At 41.8% G+C, this 21,592-nt stretch overlaps 2 protein-coding genes across 4 annotated transcripts; one reads left to right on the top strand and one right to left on the bottom strand.

Annotated features, from left to right (window-relative positions):
• The first annotated feature begins 165 nt into the window (after positions 1-165).
• smx5 lies at positions 166-3,296 on the top strand. Its single transcript, XM_012919567.3, has 5 exons — positions 166-297; positions 493-560; positions 1,879-1,909; positions 2,023-2,082; positions 2,829-3,296. Exons 1-5 carry the CDS (start codon positions 295-297, stop codon positions 2,952-2,954), a joined length of 288 nt encoding a protein of 95 aa, XP_012775021.1. The 5' UTR covers positions 166-294; the 3' UTR covers positions 2,955-3,296.
• A 1,201-nt stretch (positions 3,297-4,497) lies between these two features.
• Positions 4,498-19,842, bottom strand: bcl6aa (BCL6A transcription repressor a). 3 transcript variants are annotated; one of them, XM_023155547.3, is made up of 10 exons: positions 19,086-19,842; positions 12,121-12,213; positions 8,583-8,754; positions 8,270-8,491; positions 7,211-8,161; positions 6,754-6,935; positions 6,501-6,668; positions 6,286-6,416; positions 5,902-6,039; positions 4,498-5,813 (listed from the first exon to the last, which is right to left on the bottom strand). In XM_023155547.3, the coding sequence occupies exons 1-10, from the start codon at positions 19,111-19,113 to the stop codon at positions 5,670-5,672; spliced, it is 2,229 nt and encodes a 742-aa protein (XP_023011315.1). In that variant the 5' UTR covers positions 19,114-19,842; the 3' UTR covers positions 4,498-5,669. The 3 variants fall into 3 exon arrangements, with proteins under 3 accessions (XP_023011315.1, XP_004552895.1, XP_004552896.1); XM_004552838.4 differs by lacking the exons at positions 12,121-12,213; positions 19,086-19,842 and adding an exon at positions 10,555-10,659; XM_004552839.5 differs by lacking the exons at positions 12,121-12,213; positions 19,086-19,842 and adding an exon at positions 10,026-10,473.
• Positions 19,843-21,592: the final 1,750 nt, after the last annotated feature.

Below are 21,592 nucleotides of genomic sequence, written 5' to 3'. Positions count from 1 at the left end.
ACTTTTTTTAATTATTGTCTCTTTAAATTATATTTTATTTTATTTAACTGAAATATATTTTCATATGAAGTTTTTATTTATTTATTAATGTATTTTTGGGGAAATCGCAATAAAATTAAGTCAATTAGATAAACAACTGTGCAAGCAACGTTTCCCATGCATGAACGTTGAGCTTAGCTCTGTCGCCTCTGTGTGGCGAACTTTAGTAATTACACCCTGGTGTGTCTCAGGAATATTAAGGCTTTGCTACGTCATCGACAGGCGACGCGCCGCTAGGAGAGGGCAGTAGTAAGAATGGTAAGGAATCACGATGAAATTATGACTTTTCTGTAGAGTTTATAGCAGATAGGTGCGGCAGGAGAGAGCCTCTGACCCGAGCACACCTCGGTGTTTCTCTCTAACCTTTATTCTTTCAGCTTTAAAAAAAAAAAAAAACAACCCACCGCCACGCTAACCGTGCAGCTAACGTTAGCATGTGTTTCTGCTCCGCAGCTTTTTTACTCGTTTTTCAAGTCGCTGGTGGGGAAGGACGTCGTGGTGGAGCTCAAAAATGACCTGAGGTTAGTATTCGTGTTCAATTCGCTCACATAACCTGCTGTTTTCCGGCCTGTGTTGTTTGGTCGGCGATTGCTGTTTGGAGCTTCGTTAATAGTCGCAGCAGCGCTCCTACAGTCACAATTTGAATATTGATTTTTTTTTATTAGTTTTCATTTCATTGCAGCAGTTTTTAATACTTCTCAGCTTTAGTTCCGTTTTATTGAATTCTGCAAGAATATTCCAACACAAACAGCTCACTCTCAGTCATACACATTCTCAGAAAGTCAAGCTAACAACATTTCCTGTGTGTTTTACTCTGTGGTTGTTCAGTTTGTGAGGTTAGAGTTCCAGGTTAGTTCGTTATGTTACGCACTTCTGCAATCAGTCATCAGTGAAAGGCCTTAGACAGCGATCAGTGGGCTCTGAGTCTCTATTATGAGCTCAGCACTGAAATATTTATTACGTATTACCGTAGCTGTCACTGCTTAAATGGAACTAATCTGCATGAAACTGTCGACATAAAACACAGAACGTTTTATTTCTTGTAACTGGTCACACTGACGACCACTGATGAAATGATTGTCGTGGTTGACTTCTTGTTGGAGATGATGTGGGGGGGGGGGGTTTTCTGAATAAAATCTGAAGTGTCTTCAAACAGGATTGAAACTGGACTAAATGTAGCTTAAAGCAAGATTTTGAATCCAGGTTGCAGCCTGTCAGGTCACAGCCGCATAATTACATTTGTTTTAACATTACTTCAACTTCTGTATGTCGGATAAAAGTGAAGCGGAATAAAATGTTTTGTGAGATCAGAGTCACAAACCTGTCTGCTTTGTTTCCGTGTTGCAGTGGTGGTATCAGAGCTTTCTTTCATAGACGGAGTAGATTGAACAAACTACAATGAGACTTTCTTGAGCACAAACTGTTCCCTTCTCAGAGTTAAACTCTGGAGCAGGGTCCTGATGCCTGTCAGTAATGACGGTTTTAAAATAAAACAACAGGTTTGTGCTGCTGCCTGTCGTTTCCAGTACAGCTTCTAAAATATGTGCAAATTACTGAATATTATATTTTGGTGATAATTCTTATTGTTTCACCACCCAGACCTGTGGAAATAAATGTTTAAATACCCATAAATTAATCAATAACTGGCATGGAAATCCTGAGGTCAGAAAGAAAACCTCAGAAGTCGTGTTTGCTTCACCTGGGCACACCTGACTGTAAATTCCACCCAAATACCGATGAGCTGTTCCCAAGCCTCATAATCTAAAGATCAATTGAGCAATTTTGGTTTGTATTTGTGAACAGAGTCATGTTCATGAATGTGTGTGTTTCTCTCCTCAGCATCTGTGGAACGCTTCATTCTGTTGACCAGGTTGGAAATAATTCATTTGTTTTCAAACGGAAGCTGTTCAGTTTTTAAATTTCTGCACGATTGCTCACTAAAATGCCGTTTTCACATCGCTGTCCTCTGCTTGCGTGTTTCAGTACCTGAACATCAAGCTCACAGACATCAGCGTCACAGATCCGGAGAAATATCCACACATGGTAAGTTTTGCTTCTGGAGACTTTCCACATTTCATACAGGGGGGAAAAAGACTACAGAAACAGATTAGGCTGTCGCTGCTAAACAGGAGTTTACAGTTTTACAGTGTACAGAAAAAAAAGGCTGTTGCAGTGTACTTACAAGGTTTTTAAGGTTCTGCTACAGAGGTCTGTACAACCAGTAAAAGAAACTACATTCTCTGCTGCTGTATGTGAGAATGTAGAGATGCTGCCCTTCTACCTGACGAATCTTTTGATTAGATGAATATTCCAGCGGTGAAAATTTGCACAGGACTTCTGTTTTCCACACAGAATGATGCATGATAAATAATTAGGGGCTCAATTATCCCCCCCAAAAAAGACACACAGACAACAGCTCCTCCCGAGTTATACAAATATGTTTACACAAATATCTTTTACATTGATTGTGTTTTTCATCTATTATACACAAAGCTTTCAAGATTTCCATCTTTGTTTTCATCATGTATGTGAGCTCCATTTGCTGCTGCTCAGTTTTTAATGAGGTCAGGAGGAAAAACTAAAGTTAGATATTTTTCCCCGTGTTGTTGTTGTTGTTATAATACAGCATCAAGAACATAAGTGTAAACTTTAGCTCCTTATTTAAAAGTTGCATAAAATCAGAGTTCGGACATTAGGAAAGGCCTTGAATGTGCACTCCTTAAAGCTCACCAGCAGCTCCAGCACCGAGTGACGGCTGTCTGTCTTCACACTGTTTTCATTTGCTGCAGCTGTCTGTGAAAAACTGCTTCATCCGTGGATCGGTGGTCCGTTACGTTCAGCTGCCGGCAGACGAAGTGGACACTCAGCTGCTGCAGGACGCTGCACGGAAAGAAGCCATGCAGCAGAAGCAGTGACGGGGCTGCGGGACGGGGGTGGGGGGTAAGGGGAACAATGAATGGGTAGTTCTGGTTTTGGGTTAAGTTTGTGCAGCCTCTCTTTGTCTCTGAAAATGTGTGTTTGACACTGGGGATCAATCATTTGCAGTTTTTGTTTTCTTGTTATTTTTTTTTTAACCTCACAGACGGTTTAGATGTCGTCGTTTGATCCCTTTTTTTGGTTTTATATAGAAATAAACTAATCAGAGAGTCCGGAGAGGAAACCTGCTGTGATGTTCATGTTGATGATAACAGGCACGCTTTGCTTATCAAGTTGTGGCTTTTTTATGCCTCTTGGAAATAAACATTATTTTATTTATATTTTCATGACATTTGTGATTTATTTTTTATTTTTTTAGGATGATCTTGGTGACATGTTGGAGGATTTGAGTTTTTGCTGCTGAAGAACTGTTTTTCTATTCCAGTATTTTTGAGTACTGGAGTGTCCACGTCAGATTTTCAGGGCTGACGATCACATTTAAGCTCTGCTTTAAAAACCGCAGCCAAAAAAATTTAGACCTACTCAAAGCAGCACAATTTAAAGCCAAAATTTTTGAAGTTTTTTTCCAGTGAATAATCAAAGTGGTCAAACATCCAGGGTACCGGTGCTTGTTTCTGTTACTCCATGTCGCAGACATTAAACTACTGCAGGCTGTGATCTGTCCTTCCAGCTACCGAGCTGACTGAAATGAGCCTGTTACATTTTACAGAAGAATACTTTAATGGCTTTCATGCTGTGAGATGTTCAAATGTCATTAATGGTCATTTAAAAAAAAAAAAAAAAAAAACAATTATGCAAAAAGGAGTTGGCCTGTCTGATCTCCTTCATGCTGTTGCTGTTTTCTTCAGCATTTTGGGCATCAAGCTTCCTGCAGCAGTACGTCTGTTTCTGTCCGTCTGCTGTTTTTCATAGGAGTATCAAACTAGTGATTACAACTGGGAAATTACAATAAAATTAAAGCATATTCCCATACAGCTTCCTCTGATCCTTGCACCACCAACACCAATGGCCTAATTCCAGTAAAAGCTTGCACGAGAGGTATACAGTACTAATGAATTCATGGCAGAAATTAACTTTAAAAAAATGACTATAGCACAGAAACATCCAGCGACTCGTTCACTTTCAGGGTTAAACAGTGAAAGTGTCAGGGGTAAATGAGTGTTTCAGTTATTGACAGCTTTTATTTTTTCCTTGGTTTTAGATGGAAAGATCTGGCTGAGCCAACCCTAATAATACATGGATATTTAGAGTTCAAAAGCCAAAAACAAGGTTGAAATCATCTCTTCAATCTCTTTGTTCGAGTCTGTGGCTGTAACCAGAGTGGAAGGTACAATCGTTTGAAATGTTACATGAAAACTGAGTGAAAAAGCCACGGTGAATACTTTCGATTAAGTTTACTGCCACCCTCGCCATCCAATTTCAGCCCAGTGTTTCAGGAACACCAGTCAAATCTGTGCCCGTAGATCGAGGGACATTCCTCATGAACACAAAGTGAAAGAAAATAAAGCGCTCACTCTTGAGTTAATACATAGAAATCCAATACCTTTATTTTACATTCATACATCTATAACGTTGTACAATAATTTTAATGCAGTTAAAAAAAAAAAATTAAAAAAAATCCAATCCGAAAACAAGTCCTGAAGATTTACAATGATGAGTCTGCACGTTCAAAGGTTGGTGACGAGCATTTAAAAATATACACTCACACGCTCACACACAAACAGGGATCTAGGACAAGTGGCGTCCTTGAGTTGTACCTTAACAGAGCTGGGCTGAATGGAGAAGAATTCAGTCACCATAGAGAAAGGCACATTGAATACACAGTGTATCTACAAAAACAAAAAACCTCGACATTTACACGACTTTTACCGTAGGATCTAGAACAATGAGCAAAACTGTAAACCTTCACTTATGAAAAACAAATCAACCAACAGAAGTCACACCTATACGAATACATTTGAAGCAAAATGTTTTTCTTGGTCGATACAAAGCAGTACCTTGAAATGCATTTCAACACTTAGATTGGCTCTGCCCGCAGAGAGCAATCCTACGGATATAATTACACAATATGTCACAATATTTATGCAGTTGCCCACTTCGTGCACGCCAGAACCCGACACCGGTTAGAGAGTACCTCATGCACATCCTCAGACAGCAGCAGACATCTGATATGTTTTACACCAAATCCAATTATTTATTTTTTAATTCCCCGCTCACGTGAATATGGCAACTTGACAACATGTACGTACATCTACATAAAAATCATGTATAGACAACTCTATACAGCCGCAAATCCCATTATCTTAAAATATATGTACCACCCGTCAAAATTTTCAATACTTTCAGAAAAGTAAGTTCTCTGATATAAAATACTGTTTTTTTCAAAAAAACTGATTGTTTACATTCCATCCTTCTCAACAAAATAAAGCTTTTTATATACGTACCTTCGAAGCTTAAAAACACTCCCCACATACATATATATATTTATATCTATATAGAAACAATAAAGTGACTAAGACGCCATGTGGCTCTACGTTCACATGTAGTGGAAACCCGTTTAGAATGGCATACGCAGCCAATTTACATGTCTAATAAACACAGTGTGGCACTACAATTTTGGATGATTGTACAAGTTGGGGTTCATAAATGCCAAGGTCAAGATTGCCTCCTTTAAGCTGCTTCCTTCATCTGGCTCAGCATGCTTTCGTCAAGTCAGTGGGCATGTCTACTGTGGACATACGGTACTGGATCTTTGTGTTAGTGATGGCGCCGTGCTTCTGTCGAAGATGCAGCCGTAGCTGGCTCTTGTGGCGGAAGTGCAAGTTGCATTTTTCACACTGAAAAAGAAAGCGCAGCGGCGTTATTTTCACTCGCTTTGGTTGGACTCGACTCAGGAGGTTCCTAACTTTGAAGTATCATTCTTACATGGTAGGGCTTTTCGCCTGTGTGTATGCGGAGGTGGCTCTTCAGCGTCTGCAGGTGACGGAAGCGGGTTCCACAGATCTCGCATGGGTATGGCTTCTCGCCCGTGTGGATCAGCACATGAGCGCGCAGATGAGCAACCTTGAAGAAAAAAAAAAAAGAAAAAAAAAAAGTGGGAGTGAAACTTAAATTAAACTTTTCAGACATCGCATGTTTTATATCAGCACGTCTATGGGCACTCCTGTCGAGCTAAATATGATTACAGCTGCCCATAATTACAGCTCATTAGCACGGTTAGCTGATAATACAATAGAGAGGGAAAAATTTTTGTAAGACACTCTTGAGTTTAAAAAAATAAATAAATAAATAATGTAAGGGCATAATTACCTGTACAAAACGAGCTCCACACGTCTCACATTTGTATGGCTTCTCTCCTGAGTGGATGCGAGTGTGAGTCTTGAGGTTAGCTGGTCTGTTGAACTGAGCACCACAGATATTACAGCGATACGGCTTCTCTCCTGAAAACAAGAAGCAGCACTTTAGATTTCAGCAGCCCCTAAAGCCGATGAGTTAGATAAATGAGACTCGTGAATTGCTTTTACCTGTGTGGACAGTCTTGTGGCTGGCCAGGTTGCCCTTGTAGCGGAAAGCAGCCTGGCAGCGGTCGCACTTGTATGGCTTGTCGCTGTGTACTTGAAGCATGTGTTGTTTCAAAGCTTCGTCTTCAGCAAATTTGGAGTCGCATTCGTTACAGAAGAACGTGCCGTTTTCTGTTTAAGAGAAAAATCTGATGTTGACTTGTGCTCCGAAAGCGCTCAGATTCATTTTGGAGGTGAAAAGAAATCTCAAACTCACCACAGCTGGAGTCTGAATATTCTGAATGAAGCTCTGACATTTCCTCTGATAGACGGGACCTGGAGTGGTTGGGACAGACTTCCGAGTGCTGCGGGGACTGGGAGCCACAGGACGAGCATGTGAGGCGGTTCAGGTAGTGTGGAGGGTGGCCATCGCCATTCCTCAGAGACCCCTCAAGCGCACTGCAGACACAAAATCGAAAACTAATCCAGTCAGACATTTCAAATCAGATTCTTCCAACATAAATTTTATTACAAAAATAAAAATCCTACAACTATCCTGCCTGATATTTACAAACACTGAATTTCACTTCATGCCTGTTTTTTCTTATAAGAAAAAGAAATTTTATGTGCTCATAAAGAATCTTAAAATCTGCCCAGTGTGTCATCACCTCAACTATACATTTCCTTGTTTTGTTTAAAGCATGCAGATGTGTACGTGTCAAACAAAAACCCACCTGTTAATGATGTTGTTGAGACGACTAGCCTGGGGTACTGGTAGATCCTCGCTGTTGCTCTTGCTCGTCGTTTGTGGGTCAAGGTTCTCCGAGTCGTTGGGGTGGAGGTAGGGTTGCAGGGCAAGGCGTTGAGGTGAGTGAAGCCCAGGATCCCTTAACCCCACCTTGTCCTCCTTGGCGCTCTGATTCAGCACAATGAACTTGTACTTCTTCCAGTTGCGAGCTTTGGGGTCCTGCGTGCCTTGTGGCGTTTGCGCTCCAGCAGCTTGGGAGAGGCTGGCGTTCTTGCTGCTGCTGGACTCTGTCGGGGAGTTGGGCTGGCAGTCTGATTTGAGGGGGCTCTGCGGGCTGCTCATGAGGCTCTTGCGTCCAGCGGAGATTCCCAGGGGATAGTGCTGATGGATGAGATCTTCCTCGGCCTGAGGAGCGTGCTCTTTGCCCAAGTCTTTCTGGTGCTCAAGGGACAACATGGGAAATGCACGCTTCCTTGTGCTGAAACCGACAGACTGGCTGACCCCCTCGTGGCTCTCTTTCCTCATCTCATCGTCTCTCACTACCTCCCTGGAAGCATAGGTGGTGGAGTGAATGATGCCGGAGGAGTTTGTGCCAATGGCTCTGCTGTAGTCTGCCCTGATGCCGCTGTCATGCGGAGGACAGTGCTTGTGGTGGATGCTGCTCTTTGAGAGGTCAGCAAAAGCATTTTTGGTATCGGCCAGCTTGCAGAGGGGGAAGGGGAATCCTGGCATGGGAAACTGCCCGTAGAGATGGTAGTTGCTGGGGGTGCTGACCCCGCTGAACATATTTGAACCGTAGTGTCTCCCGTCCCTGAACGGAGCTACACGGCTGTGCAAACTGTCAACAACATCATGGGCTCTGTAAGCATGGACATCCTGAGGTAAAACCAAGGGACTGACCAGAAACTCGTCTCTAGGCAGCTTGACAGTCGGATCACTGTGAAGAGAACGAGGATGCCGTAAACATGGAGGTATTCATAACCATGGATTTATTCTTATCAGCAATTTAAAAAACACAAACAAAACAAAACTGGCTTCCACCCACCTGGATTTGATGAATCTGTGGCAGGTGTCTACAACGTGGTCCATCTGCAAGTAGATAGCTGTATTCATGATAGCCATGATCAGACTCTCCTTTAGTGTGAGACGGGAGGTGTACATAAACTCTAGCAGGATGGCAAAGCCCTCTGGGTCCACCTTTGGGTCCAGACTGATAGCACTAAGGTTGCACTTGTGGGAGTCAGTGAAGATAGTGTAAAACAGCCCACTGCAGCAAACGAAAGGAGCAGACATGCAAAGATCAGTCGCTTGTTCAAAAGAAATAGAACGGCACAAACGCCGATTTTAGTTTCACACACCTGCAAGCCATGAGAACGGTCTTGTGTGCACGAAACTGCTGCCTGTTGACCAGGATAGTGACATCTGTGAGGATATCTCTACTGCGCAGCCGGTTCAGGTTGAGCAGAACATCACTTGCATGGCGCGTGAACTGTATGCAGCTGTCTGCTGCGCAAGCCATTTTGTCAAGTTCTGCAAAAAAAAGGGCAAAAGCATAAAGATTATTCTAATTTTTAAAAAAGAAAGCAAGTTTAAATAAAATATTCGTGTATTTGGCTGCCATGCCACAAAGAGTATGTGTGCTTCAAGTAGATGAACTTGGGCTCAAGTTACTGACGATCCTCCGAAGGCAGCACGCACATCACCAGAAGGCGGCGCCATTTATTAAGTAAACACTGTCTAGACATTTAAATTTCTTCTTTGGAGTCATTTCTCTCCCCCTCACTTTCTCTCTCTGAACCTCTGGTTAACAGCTCAATGCAACAAACTCCTTTGCACACGTGAGCATTTTAAGACCATCCAGACCTCCAGACGATATAAATGTGCACGGTTTAAATACACTCCACAGAAAGAGAAAAGTTCATGTTGGTCATTAAAACTTGTACATTTTTAAGGCAAACACCTGCGCATTACGCATTAATGAGCTGTAAGATGGGCGTTGTGGTCTCAGAGTTGGGGCTCTCCTTCAGCGCATTCGCAGCTGTACAAATAAAAGCGAATTGACTAAGTTATTACTCTAAACTTTTTGTTGGCACACAAATAACCTCCAAATTTTAAATTCATCCGCAAGATGGCCTCACCATGGCACTTTTTTTAAACTCACACCGGTGCAGCTGGGAAGGTAACACAAGTGAGAGTTTGACTTGTTTGCTGTGGTAAAACCGGTGAAGCCCCGCAGCGCTGCGCAGCGCATGTCTTTAAGCGCATTTCTGGGTCAATTACTGCACGAGAGCAAAAAACTAACATTTAATTAACTGAAGGAAGAATCGGCTTCACGAGACGGCAGGGGACTCATAACCGGATATTTACTTCAGTGTAACTAGACACGTCCGAAAATAGAACCAGAACAGAATGCACCTTAAAGTGACTGATGGCCAATCATGAAGTACTTTCTTCAGTACTTCCCCCCCTCCTCCTGTGAAACAGAAAACCTCCGAGGAGTATCACAGCTTTTAAACTTCATTTCAGTGATAGGACGCGTTTGTATTTATTTTTAAATCTAAAAATATCTATAGTTTTATTTTCATTTCTCGGGTCTCTCGTCTCAGACTGCGCGTAAATTACTGCACAACCGAAACTGCGCACGTCTGGGTGAAAAGCTCTCAACTCGGCGTAGTTTGGTTATCATGCAGCGAGCTGTCACAGTGGAAACATGAGAGACAACTTGTAGCCTCTGCCGCGGAAAAAAACCACACACACACACTCAATCGCTCTCTCTCTCTCACACTCACACACACACACACCTTCCAACTCTAATATTTCCGCTCCAGTCTTACGGTAACAGCGGGGCTCGCTGTGCGCAGCTCTTTGCGCTCCATTAGAGCAAATTACGGAGGAAAAAAGAAAAACGCTGAGAACCTGCGGCTGTCACGCTGCCAGCAAAGTTCGTGTGAAAGCGCAGTGAGCCCACTCAAAGTGAATCACCGGGCAAGAGCGATCGCAACCGCCCGGACACCTGATTTCACGCGATCTCCGGGCGGCACACGCTCATCCAGCCCCGCCGTAGCTACAGCCTCCTGATAGGACGGGCTGTCAGCGCGAGCGTCGCGAGCCGGAGCTCAGCGGCGGCCGCCGCTCTCAGCCCCGCCGCCTCACTGCGAGCGCGCGACCGGGCTGAGAGCAGCAGCCGCTCGCGCTGTCACAGCCCGTCAAACAGCCCAACAAGCACACAAAGCACCGGCATACATGTCGAAAACAGCAGCAACAAATAACACATAACAACTTCGCGCCAAATTAAAGCAGAAAAAAATAATATGGAATTTAAAAAATCACCTGGTAGCGCTTTCCTAGAAACTTCTTGCATCACCACTTCTAAGAACCCCAGTTCTAAGAATCAGACGAGCACAATTCTCGGAATTTGAGCCCCGGACCGTACCACTCTCCCGGGGCAGGGGAGAGGGACCTCCCGAACTGCGAGTTAAAACAACCCGTTTCCAGAGCAGATATCCCTTCCGATTTTCACGCAAGGCGGCTCTAACGGCGAGAAAACTTAAAAGCAGCGTTTAAATAAGCACAAAAATGTGTATAATATTTTAAAAATTTGAACATTTAGCAGCCACATCCCCCGCCTTTTGGTTCGATCCGCAGTCACAGGACGTCGAGCAGGCGACGTCACCAGTTCCTTAAACCCGGCCCCCGAAATTCTCAGAACTAATTTATATTCCATGACTTAAGCAGCGCATCGTTTGGCTGCCCGTCGTCGCATTTAACACACAGACCGTACATGTACAGCACACAGACAGCCCTCTTAATTAGGCCCATGCGGACAGGCTCGCTCCTCTCTATGTCCACGGTTCTTTTTTCTTTGTGGTTTCCTGCAGGTTTGCTGTGACCACATAGACGGAGAATACATCGAGTCACCACCGGGGTTTGTTGCAAAAGGAAAGCTTCGATAGATTTATTATTCACAAGTACTGTAGGCAGCCTGTTGAGCAGTGTGGATGCCACTTGTTTTGTTTTTGGGGTGTTTTTTTTCTGTCAGTTAATCAGATTTTTCACTAGGTAGGTTGAGAGTTTTTCTTGTGATATTCTCATGCGCGCATAGCGGTTTCTTGCACTGCCTCTGCCTTTTGGTTTTTGCTTTAAAAGCAGGTGAATCTGAGCGGATTGTCGCTAAAACAGCTGCTAGTAATTGAGAGCTTCGGTAAATGAACTTTGAGATTGTGTAGGAAACTTGCAGAAAGCATGAGGTGAGCTGAGGAAGAAGACTGCACAGGAGTGAATGCATTTATATTTTTAATAACGTTTTTTAAATTATGCGAGGAGGTGAGATGTCAGGCTCATAGGTAGTGTGTTTTTGGCGCTATTATAATGTTATAGACGGGGAACTTGTATTCTGTTTCATGCTGCATGTACTTGTCCTGTTTTTCTGATTGGATTACTGGGATTAATTGGGAAGGGGAGGATGCCTGTCAGGTGATGTGCACACTTTAAATGCAAAGTGAAAGATTCCTGGAAAATTAATTAAATGCATTGCTGTGATTTTCTTCCCCCCACTCTACTTTTTTTTTTTTTTTTTTTTAAATTTAAGGCATGTGTACTCCCTGTTGCATCATTTCACAGAGTTGGGCAAGAATAAACTCCTCAGCCTACTGGAAGTGTGTTTTATTTGGTGCTTTCCTCTCTGAAACCAGCAGCAGCACTTGGGCGTCTGCGTGAAACTAGAACCAAGTGTGTAGATTTGTTACATCCCTACATCGAGGGTAGAAGTGGTGTGAATTTATGCGCTTATTACTCGCTAATAGTTGGCTTCTGTGTCTCGTTTAGGGGATGCCAATAACTGAAAAGTACTATTCATTTCATGAGTTTGTGGGCTTGCATTTACTGTCAGTGACTCACCCTGGAAACTTTGCTTGTGGTGATTCCAAACCACGGATTCCCCGTCTTTTCTCATCCCGTTCACTCCTTGGCACAGAAGGAGCATTTGCTGAGCTGGAGAATATAACACAAAATAACAGTAATTATTGGAAATATTAGGTCGAATGAATAACAGACTTATGTCTCCTCGAAAGAAGAGACACAAGTCTCCAAGTAATTCACATTTGTGGTTTCTCTTGTGTTTTATGAGATATATAGTGGGTAGCACTGATTAAATATTCAAATAATGCATCTGATCTGCATTTACTGTAAATATTAAAGGGCAAAGAGTGACTGAAGATCCATTTTAGTGGAACATACAGCTGAGTTATGTGGATTTGTATTTAATTTATAAAGCCTTGTAGTCTATCTTTTACATTTTTGTAATTTAATGCATTTGTATAAAATTCAGAGTTATTTTACATGTTTTTTCTAACTGTCCACAGGTCAAATTTTTCTGAGAGAAAATAGTTTTAAAATATCTGACACCACAGATTGCTTTTTCACAGCCCTTTACCTCTGAATTCAGCGAACAACAAACTGCGTTTCCTTTTCTTTTCCTTCTTTCTTTGTTTTTTTATTAACCCTTTGCATGGCGACACACTCTGTAACCATCATTTCCCCGTGGATTGCCCGAGCATCCACCCATCTGGATCCGGCATCCCACTAAAAACACTCCAGGTGTTCACAAACCATTGGGGAAAGGGGGGGAAAAGTCTCCAAAATAATTAAGACGCGCGCTTTTACAGCAATCTCCGATTCAGCATTGCCAAATAAAGACTATGTTGAGCTCCAAACAAAGAGCAGCGTCAACTTTATTTCAATCCACTTGGGGGATGTTTAAGGCGCTCCAGCACAGTTATGCATAATGCACGGCCATAAACCATCCAGGAGTTCGGAGAGAGATGTGTAATTTACCAAGGCCCCATGCTGTGCCCGGCTATAGAAGGAAGAGATAATTACTGCAAATCCTTGGCAAACTTTTACTCAACCAGTTCCTAGCAAAAATAAATGACCCACTTACAGAGGACAGAGAGACAGTGCTGAGTGGCTGATCAATATGCCCCCGTCTGAACTGATAGAGAGTGTATTATTGCGTTATGAACAGTTTATCGGTTAATCCTTGATCTTCTTTCAGGCTGTACAATTAAACAAGCGTTCGTGACGTCTGGGTCTCGGCTCCTTTGTCTGAGCACCACGCCGTTCAGAGACAATATAAACAGGCTGTGACAGTGATTCAAGTCTGACCGACCGGTAACAGCTGCACATTTAAAAAAAAAATCTTGTACACTTCTGACACAATGTGAAACGTCTCTAAGCCGTATCATTGCCTATACTTGGAGCATGATAGGTCATTGAATAGAAATGCCCACTGACAAAAGCCTGAGGCCCGGAGGTTGCCTCACTTTTTTTTTCATAAACTGCACACTTTTGTCTCGTTTCACAGCAAATTTCTGCCAACTTCAGTGTTCATTGTCAGCAAAGATGTGAGTGTGGAGTTTTGTTCTGAGAGGCATGATGCAACCGCACTGTAACACCAAACAGATAATGCTGTTAGCTACAGAGGTCTTTTTAGTTCCTTTCTTTAAAAGAATTTCTTTTTATATTGTTGAGTTTCACTTTTTTAACTCCATGCATCCCAGAAGCATTTTTTTTTCTTTCTGCATTTGTCCACAACTAAGTTTCTCTTTGTAAAACACAATCACTACTGCAGGTCTGAATTGTGGCACGACTGCAGCGTGGCAGTAAAAAGGGTTTGTTTTCCACATCTTATTGTATGCATTTGTACGTTTTCCTTGATCCTCCGTCTGATGAGGTGATCGTAAACACACCGTACTGCATGCATGATTTACAGCAACATGAGGTGTAATAAATAAATTCACTTCAAAAGACTTCCTGTGCAGGTAACGATGAGCTCACGTTGCTCAGAATCTTGCCTTTTGCTTTTTTAATTAACAGACGAGTCATATTGTGGCGTGAAATCATGTCTGTTTGCAACAATACTGCCGCGTGTGTCTGCACTCACACGCTTGAGTTTGAACGTTGCTTTTTGGTGCCCCTTGACTAGGTTAAACGCACGTGCGCGCGCACACACACACACAGGAAGATTACCAGCAGCTCAGAATCACAGAGATAAAGAGCTTGCAGACGTTCACATTTATCTAAAAGGAGAACAATTATTATATGTTCATGACAAAAAGCGATCATGACCATTTTTGCAAATGCATTTTATTCAAAGGGTGCTTCCTAAATAGTCATCAGTGTACTTTTTACACTGTTCAACAGAGGTCCTGAAAAGCTTTGAGAAAGATTTTTTTTGTCGTGTTATTTCCAAAACAAAAATATCATTCCACTTGCAAGAAAAGTAAGTTTTGGAGCAAGTTTCTTCAGTGCGCCTATGTGGATAACCTTGAGTTCACTAAGCAAGCTACATGCTAAGGTTATAGTCAGAGCAGAGGCGTGATGGTAGGCCAGAATTCCAATTTAGTCATATCAAAGCATGTAGATTCAGGACTTTCTCAAGGCCAGCTGAGAGGAGCCAGGAATGCAGTCTGCAGAGTCGAACTTGTTGGAATTTTCCACACATACCGAAAACAGTCTCCTGCCAGTGTGCCATCTGCTGGTTGATGGGTCAGTTTCTTCCACGGAACATGAGAATAAATAGTGGAAGCATGCGGCAATCTCTACCATCTTCACTTATCTTCACAATCTGAGGGCTTGCATTTTTTTTCACACGCCCAGGGCTGCAAAGCGTTCGAGTTCCATGTGCACATGAGGAGTTGTTAAATTTGGAAACAACTTTTGCAGACATTACATTTCAAAGCCTTGTTATGCATCTCCATGTGGATTCAGTTTTGTATTTTAATAGAGGTATCCGCATTCTGACAGGCAGCTTTAGCACAAGGATTCAAATGGTAAACAAGTGGGTCTTATTTCTTTGCACCACCCTCCGTAATGATCCAATAAGAACCATCTCTCTGAATCGACCCCCCTTTCCTGCTCTACTGTCACAACACCTATTAGTTAGCATCAAGCTGTAGATCTTGGTATGCTGGAAGTGCACTGGAAATTTTTCAAGGCTCCTTTCTCGTATCGCAGCATTTTTGTTTTGTCTGTGTGTTCTGGCATGTGCACTGGATTTATAACCACTGTAATCCCAAACAGATAGATAAAAAAGATCAGCTTTTTGAATGCAAACTGACCTAAACACTGACAAAATGAACAGAAGATCTTCCTGTTAAATACTGACACAACATTTGGCTGCTTCTGAGATGTTATCTACTCCATTTTAGGCTTTCTGTTATTTTAATGTTCCCACTATAACCTCAATAAGCAGCTTCTTACTAGAGAAAAAACTATTTGCTGTGCCATGCAATATTGTCAGGTTTTGATCACATTATACTATTATTTTAATGGGCCTGTTATATTTTCAATTGAGTCTTACTGTAAGAAAATTACAGCTATTTGCTCCCTAGAATATGAATCCTGTGGTATCATAATCTGTCATTTCTATATTTCTATTATTATCTCAAAAAACGTTTTCTTTCAATAAAACAACGACAGTAATTTGCTGTGTAAAAATGCGAGCTTTAAAGTGCTGCTAGTTGTTGAGTTGCTGTTAAACTCATTTCAATGTTCCAATAAAATTGCTGTAATTTCTTACTGTAAAGTCATGGTTATTTATTATGTACAGTATAATAACATCAGTTGTTTGGTTGTCATTATACAATTATTTTAATGCTTATTTAAGGTATGGTAATTTGCTGTATATAACAGAAGCGTTACAATGTAATAGTGTTAGTTATTTGGTTGTTTTTCTTTTGTTCCTGTTCTGATCTTAATAAACTGTTTTTATTTGAACACCTTTTTGGTAATCTGCTGTATAGAATATAAGTTTTACAGTTAGTCGAGCTCATGCGAGTCTCACCAGAGAAGAAATGCTGAATTGTAACATAAAAATCTGCACATGCACATAGGTTAATGTTTTCCCCTCAAAGGCATCAAAATGCACAGAATTCCACTGTTTTACATCAATTTAGTTAATTCCACATTAAAATTTAATGTTGCATGGATGAAAAGTAACTTAAGTTTATCTGATTGGGATGCGGTGGGTAGGGAAGCACTGCTGTGCTGCGTCTCTGGAAAACACCTGCTTCTGCAGTTCAGCATATTAATTTCACACTGTGATTGGACATAATTGAGACATTGTTCAGCTCTTTAGTGACACAGTGAGAAAACACAAACACGCTGTCTCAGCTAATGGCAACCAGTGATTTTAGTGTCTCGTGTTAAAAGCGATGCACTGTAAACAGACCTTTGTGAAAATGCCGAGCGCACAGGTTCAGAACGATTAATTCCAACCTTGCTGTTCTCACTGTTTAGGCAACAGAGGTAATATTTGGAGTGTATTTCCACTGTGCTGATGGAATCTTCCCCTGTCAACAGGTTTGCGGGGATGTAAACGGTCCGGGCTCAAAGCTGCTAAACCAGTTTGAATTCTTGTGAATGTTCTGAATGTTCACTCCCACTGCACAGCGACGCTAAAGCGTTTGTCAAGTAAAAGTAAAACTGAAGGGGAACACTCAGTGGGAGCACTGCTGCAAACATGAGTTTGTAGAAATTCACTCCACACAGATGCAGTCGCAGCAGTGTGTTTTGTTAGCGGGGACTGAGCTCTCACGTCACCCCCCACTCCTCCCCCATTTAACTGTTGCAGCTCTGCCTTTGCTGGTTTTTCCTCTCTCTTGCCCTCACACTCCATCATGCTGCGGCCCAATTTTGATTTCCACCATATCAAATTCTCACATGTTGCACTGCTTCCACTGCCAGGTCAAAGTAGCCGCCTGTATCCAGTGCCAACTGCTGATACTGGTCTACAGGGCTGGCTAGACAGGAATTACACACACCTAGCTCTAGGCCACAGTTCAACAAGAGCTACGTACAAAGCAGCAACAGTGCACTCAACACATCCAGCACTTCAGCTCCTTGTCTCTGCTGCTTCTGTGCTAGAAAACTCCTAAAATATGAATGCAGTCCTGGGTAAAATTCTTGTTAGACTAATATACATTTTTAACTACCTCAAATCCAGATATGGGAAGTCACTGCGGTTCCAAATATAAAACGCCTTTCATTATAAACACAGGAGCTTTGACATTAGCCCTCATGTTTTGGTCGAGAGTCCACATCTGCATTCATTGTTGCCAGCCTGTATTTGTATACAGTTATATTTTTATATCAGCTTTTATGTGCTATCCTCCAGTCGAAGCAGTAAATGGATTTAAATCCAATGTGGAAACGTGGGATGAAAGCAATCCCACCAAGCCCCAGAAATCAGAAAACTCTGGGTGCTGACGTGGATTCAAGTGGAAGATAATTCCAGCATTTAATGTAAATAAAATATCAAGGAAAATATCATGCATAATTTATTAATGCACATTTACATTTCAAATGTTAATATGCAGATAAAGAAAGTGCCATGACTCTCTTTTTTTCCAGGCAAAGCTTAAAAACGTATGTGCAAGTTTTCTCAAAATGTGTTTCATTTTCTCACAACACTGACTGCCTCATCAGCACCCACACCCAGTTAATATATAAAACTAGACAGCTCTTTGTTCTGAATGATTAAAAAAGAAAAAAAAAAGAAAAACTCCCACAGATTATTTTTGCTGGGAAAAAAAAATCTGCTCCTATAAGCGTCACACCTCATTAACCATTTGATCGAGTTCAAAATAAAGGCTCTCTTTTTTTGGCAGTGAATGCATTTTTGATTCAAAGTTAGTAACACTAACATATACTGCATCCCTTTGTGCCTTCATTAAAAGCATCTCCACAGCCCAGGAAATGCCAGGTGGAAGTTCATATTGTGACAGATCCTGCGCTCGACACATTCTTATAATTGTTATCTGCTCTACATCACACAGTTACCTTTGATATCTGCTGCACTCTCAGAGATGCTGTGCTCTGCATGCACGGGACCACAAACAGTTCTTAGTACACATCACCACATAACAGAAAATTAAATTTTCCAACCAAAGTGTGGATTGCACCGAGCACTAACGTTCTTTTAACTGTAAAACAAAACATTACACCCAAGAGTTTAGCTTTTGCAGAACATAGATTTATCTAAACCACTCACCTTTGTTTTGTTCTGTGTCCTTTGTGCACTCACGAGAAGATTTTTGGAGTCTACACTTGGCATGAAAATCAAAAGTGAATCAAAAAGGTCCCTGAAATTGTTCATATCGCATCTTTGCTTGCGCTAAATGTCTATTTTACATGTTTTTACATATTGCAGATAAAAGCTGTGAGGGCATTATTTATTGGAGTCTGTACTTCCATTTGCTTATCAGATGTCAGTTGTTTTATCATGACCTGCACTCACTGTATGTCCTTTTTTGTTACTTTGCATGGTTGTTCATATTGTGGCTGCGCAGACAATTCAGCAGTATATTGATTTGATCTCAGAGATTAACTGACTGACATGAAAGATATATGGAAATTTATCAATACAGGTGTTAGCAAACAGTTTCTGGCCTTCCTGTCAAAGTGTTTGGCTGTCTGCCATCCTGCTGAGGTATGATGTTCTTACTTTGACTTATGAATGATGAATAAAAGGGAAATAGTTTCAATCAGGTTAGCTCGTCCTACCTCAGAAGCCAAATTAAATACAATTAGAAGATCCAACAAAGGAATTTAGTTTATAATGATAACTTAGCAAAATGCTAAAATGCTATTTCATATGCTTGTAATGTTATTTCTTAACCTGTTGGAATATCTTTGTCTCTTGTACGATGGACAAAAGTAAATTAGCATTCAACAGATTCAGAAATTTCAAATACATTTCAATTAATTAAAAGTTTGCTGATAATTTCTTCCCTTTTCAGCAAAGCTACAATCGTCATTCATTAACCAGCAGCAGCACCCAGTTTTTTCTATTTTTTACTCACCTTTTTTCTGCTGGAAGGAGTGAGGCATGATGTAGTGGGAATCAGGTGGCAGCGCTGATTTTTGAACTGCACGCTCAGTTAAGGAACCGGAAGCGCCTCTGCTGTAGCTTGAAGAATTGTTTTCACCAGAGTTTTATTTGTCTGGCAAGTAGCTGGATGATCCGGGATGCTGAGGCAGACCGGTACCAAAGCCTCGCACCTGAGTCGCAAGCAGCCAAAGCTTGAAGGGACGAAGCTGGAAAAGGGCACCGAAGCGGTGAGTTGTCGGTGATGGAGAAGCTCTGGCGAAGCCTCGCGTCTGTCGTTGTGGAGCAGGATGGGAACGCTTCTGGAAAGGCAGGCACGGCAGCGGGGCTGAAGTGAGTCAAATCCACTGAGCACGCTTCACGTTAGTGAAATGGTCCACAGGGCATCTCTGTGGCTCTCTGAGCTGATAGGCCGCCTGCACTCTAGCGTTCATTGATTGTAGCACTCACAGTCGCTCCACTTTTCCACGAATGCTAAAACCGTGGGGCAGGCTCAGTTTTGAAAAAAAAAAAAAAAAAGAGAGAGAGATTAACAGCCTGTAAAATAATCCCAGTTTTCTATATATATTTCATTTGAATGAAGAGTCTTAAATCCCATTAAGCCATAGCAGCACAAACCATAGACTAGCAGTGCCTTTAACATGGAGGAACTCGGGCCATCTGCCAGATCAGTTTTTCATATAGGGCAATGACACATTGTTTTATAAACAGAGCTTTTATACAACAGACATTTCAGTGTCCCGAGCATTAATCTACCTAAGCTTATCTCAATCCATGGAACTAGATATTGCTCTTTATAACTTGTCTACTGGAGGGGGTGTTATTACATCACACCAGCTGTCACTCCAACACGGCACGCCCAACAGGAAGGTCAGCAATGTTTCAGCAGGAGATAAAATTAGGGAGCAACGCCCTGACAGGAGTAAAAAAAACCCTGATATTCATCCTAAACTGTTTTTTTGTTTGTTTGTTTGCTTTTTGTCATAAGGTACTAGCAACTAATATATCTGCATCTCATTAAAATGTAATCATTTGATGGCAAAAGCACAACACAACTGGTGCTTGATGAGGTACTTGTGAGCATGAAATCCATACTGTTAAAAGCATTTTGCCAAATGCATGTGCATCAGTTCTAATCGTACTTGACACCTGATGTTGAACTCAGATTAAATGAATACACATGCTGTCTGTGCAGATAAGCTCACCTCACCGGGTAAGAACTCTTACCATTACCAGCATTACATGCTGCACAGCTTTACTATGTCAGCTGCAGGCAGTGTGTTGGATAGAAATGCTATCATCTTTATGGAAAGGCGTCACGTGGCTACATCAGAATGTGCACTTCTATGAGCAGAAGAAACTAAATATCAGAGAAAAAGCAAAAGATATACTGTATTGGGCGTTTGACAGATCTATCCACGTTCAGTACGTTCATCGCAGCCACGGGATAATCCACTGGATGAGTGGACTAATATTCAGCCAATCCTGCTAAAGCCAAATTAGTCCAACACATTTCCATCATATTTCAGAATAAAGCAGCCCTAACAATCTGAGCTCTTGGGATACTGATGGCAAATGACCGGTGAGCCCTGCAGATCCCTGTGATCCAGGGATAAACTTCCCATGAAGAAGCCTAAGCCTCTTAAGTGATACACAAATGAAAGCCAACAACAGGTCACACCGACTCAGAGGAAAACTTTGATTACTGTACTGTCCTCTTCCTGTCACTGGCAGCCCCAGTGAGGCGGAGAGAACCTGGGCAGCATCGAAGGAACAAAGCAATAAAACAACATCAAGACTAACTAAGGTCCAAGCGGTCACCCCCCCTCTTCTTCCACCCTGAGGCTTATAAGAGGATGGCTTCTGTTGAGCAGTGTATGAGTGACCTTAATCATAGGGGATATTTGGGTTTTATTTGGCAGCGATGTAACGCACGCGGTCATCACTGCGTTCGACTGGCAGGCATAAAAAATGAGAGGGGGGCAAGGTCGGTTTGCAAAGTGTAATCCATATCATCCCGTTACAGAGGCTGCACATGCCGGTCGCCCCGGGCCAAACAGCATCAAACACATTTTGATGCTGATAATGATGTTGGATTATGCTGTCATCTGATGTAATTTCGGCCTGCATCAAATTAACAAAAGAGGGATCAACCGAATTCTTTAAAAGAGGCCTTTTTAAGTTGTTGCAACCTTCTAGATGCAAACTTGAATTCATTTCATGTTTACTTTTATCCAGGCAAACTTATACATAACATATTTCTAGCTTGGCCTTTCCCTTGGAAATATAAGATCATCCTCGCCCGCCACAGCATGCCTCGCAGTGATTCTTATCAAGACTTTATATGAAATATTTTGACCCTGCTCTGTCTGGAGAAAAAATTTACACCTGCTTTATTTTCCAAAAAAAACCCAATTTAATTAAAACCCTTAGTACTCCGAGAAGAGCAGCTTGAATTTGTAGATAATTACCAAGCCTATC

Source organism: Maylandia zebra, linkage group LG23 (assembly GCF_041146795.1).
Source record: "Maylandia zebra isolate NMK-2024a linkage group LG23, Mzebra_GT3a, whole genome shotgun sequence".
NCBI lineage: Eukaryota > Metazoa > Chordata > Actinopteri > Cichliformes > Cichlidae > Maylandia > Maylandia zebra.
Note: the sequence above shows the minus strand (reverse complement) of the source record. Positions and strands in the feature narration are given on the sequence as shown.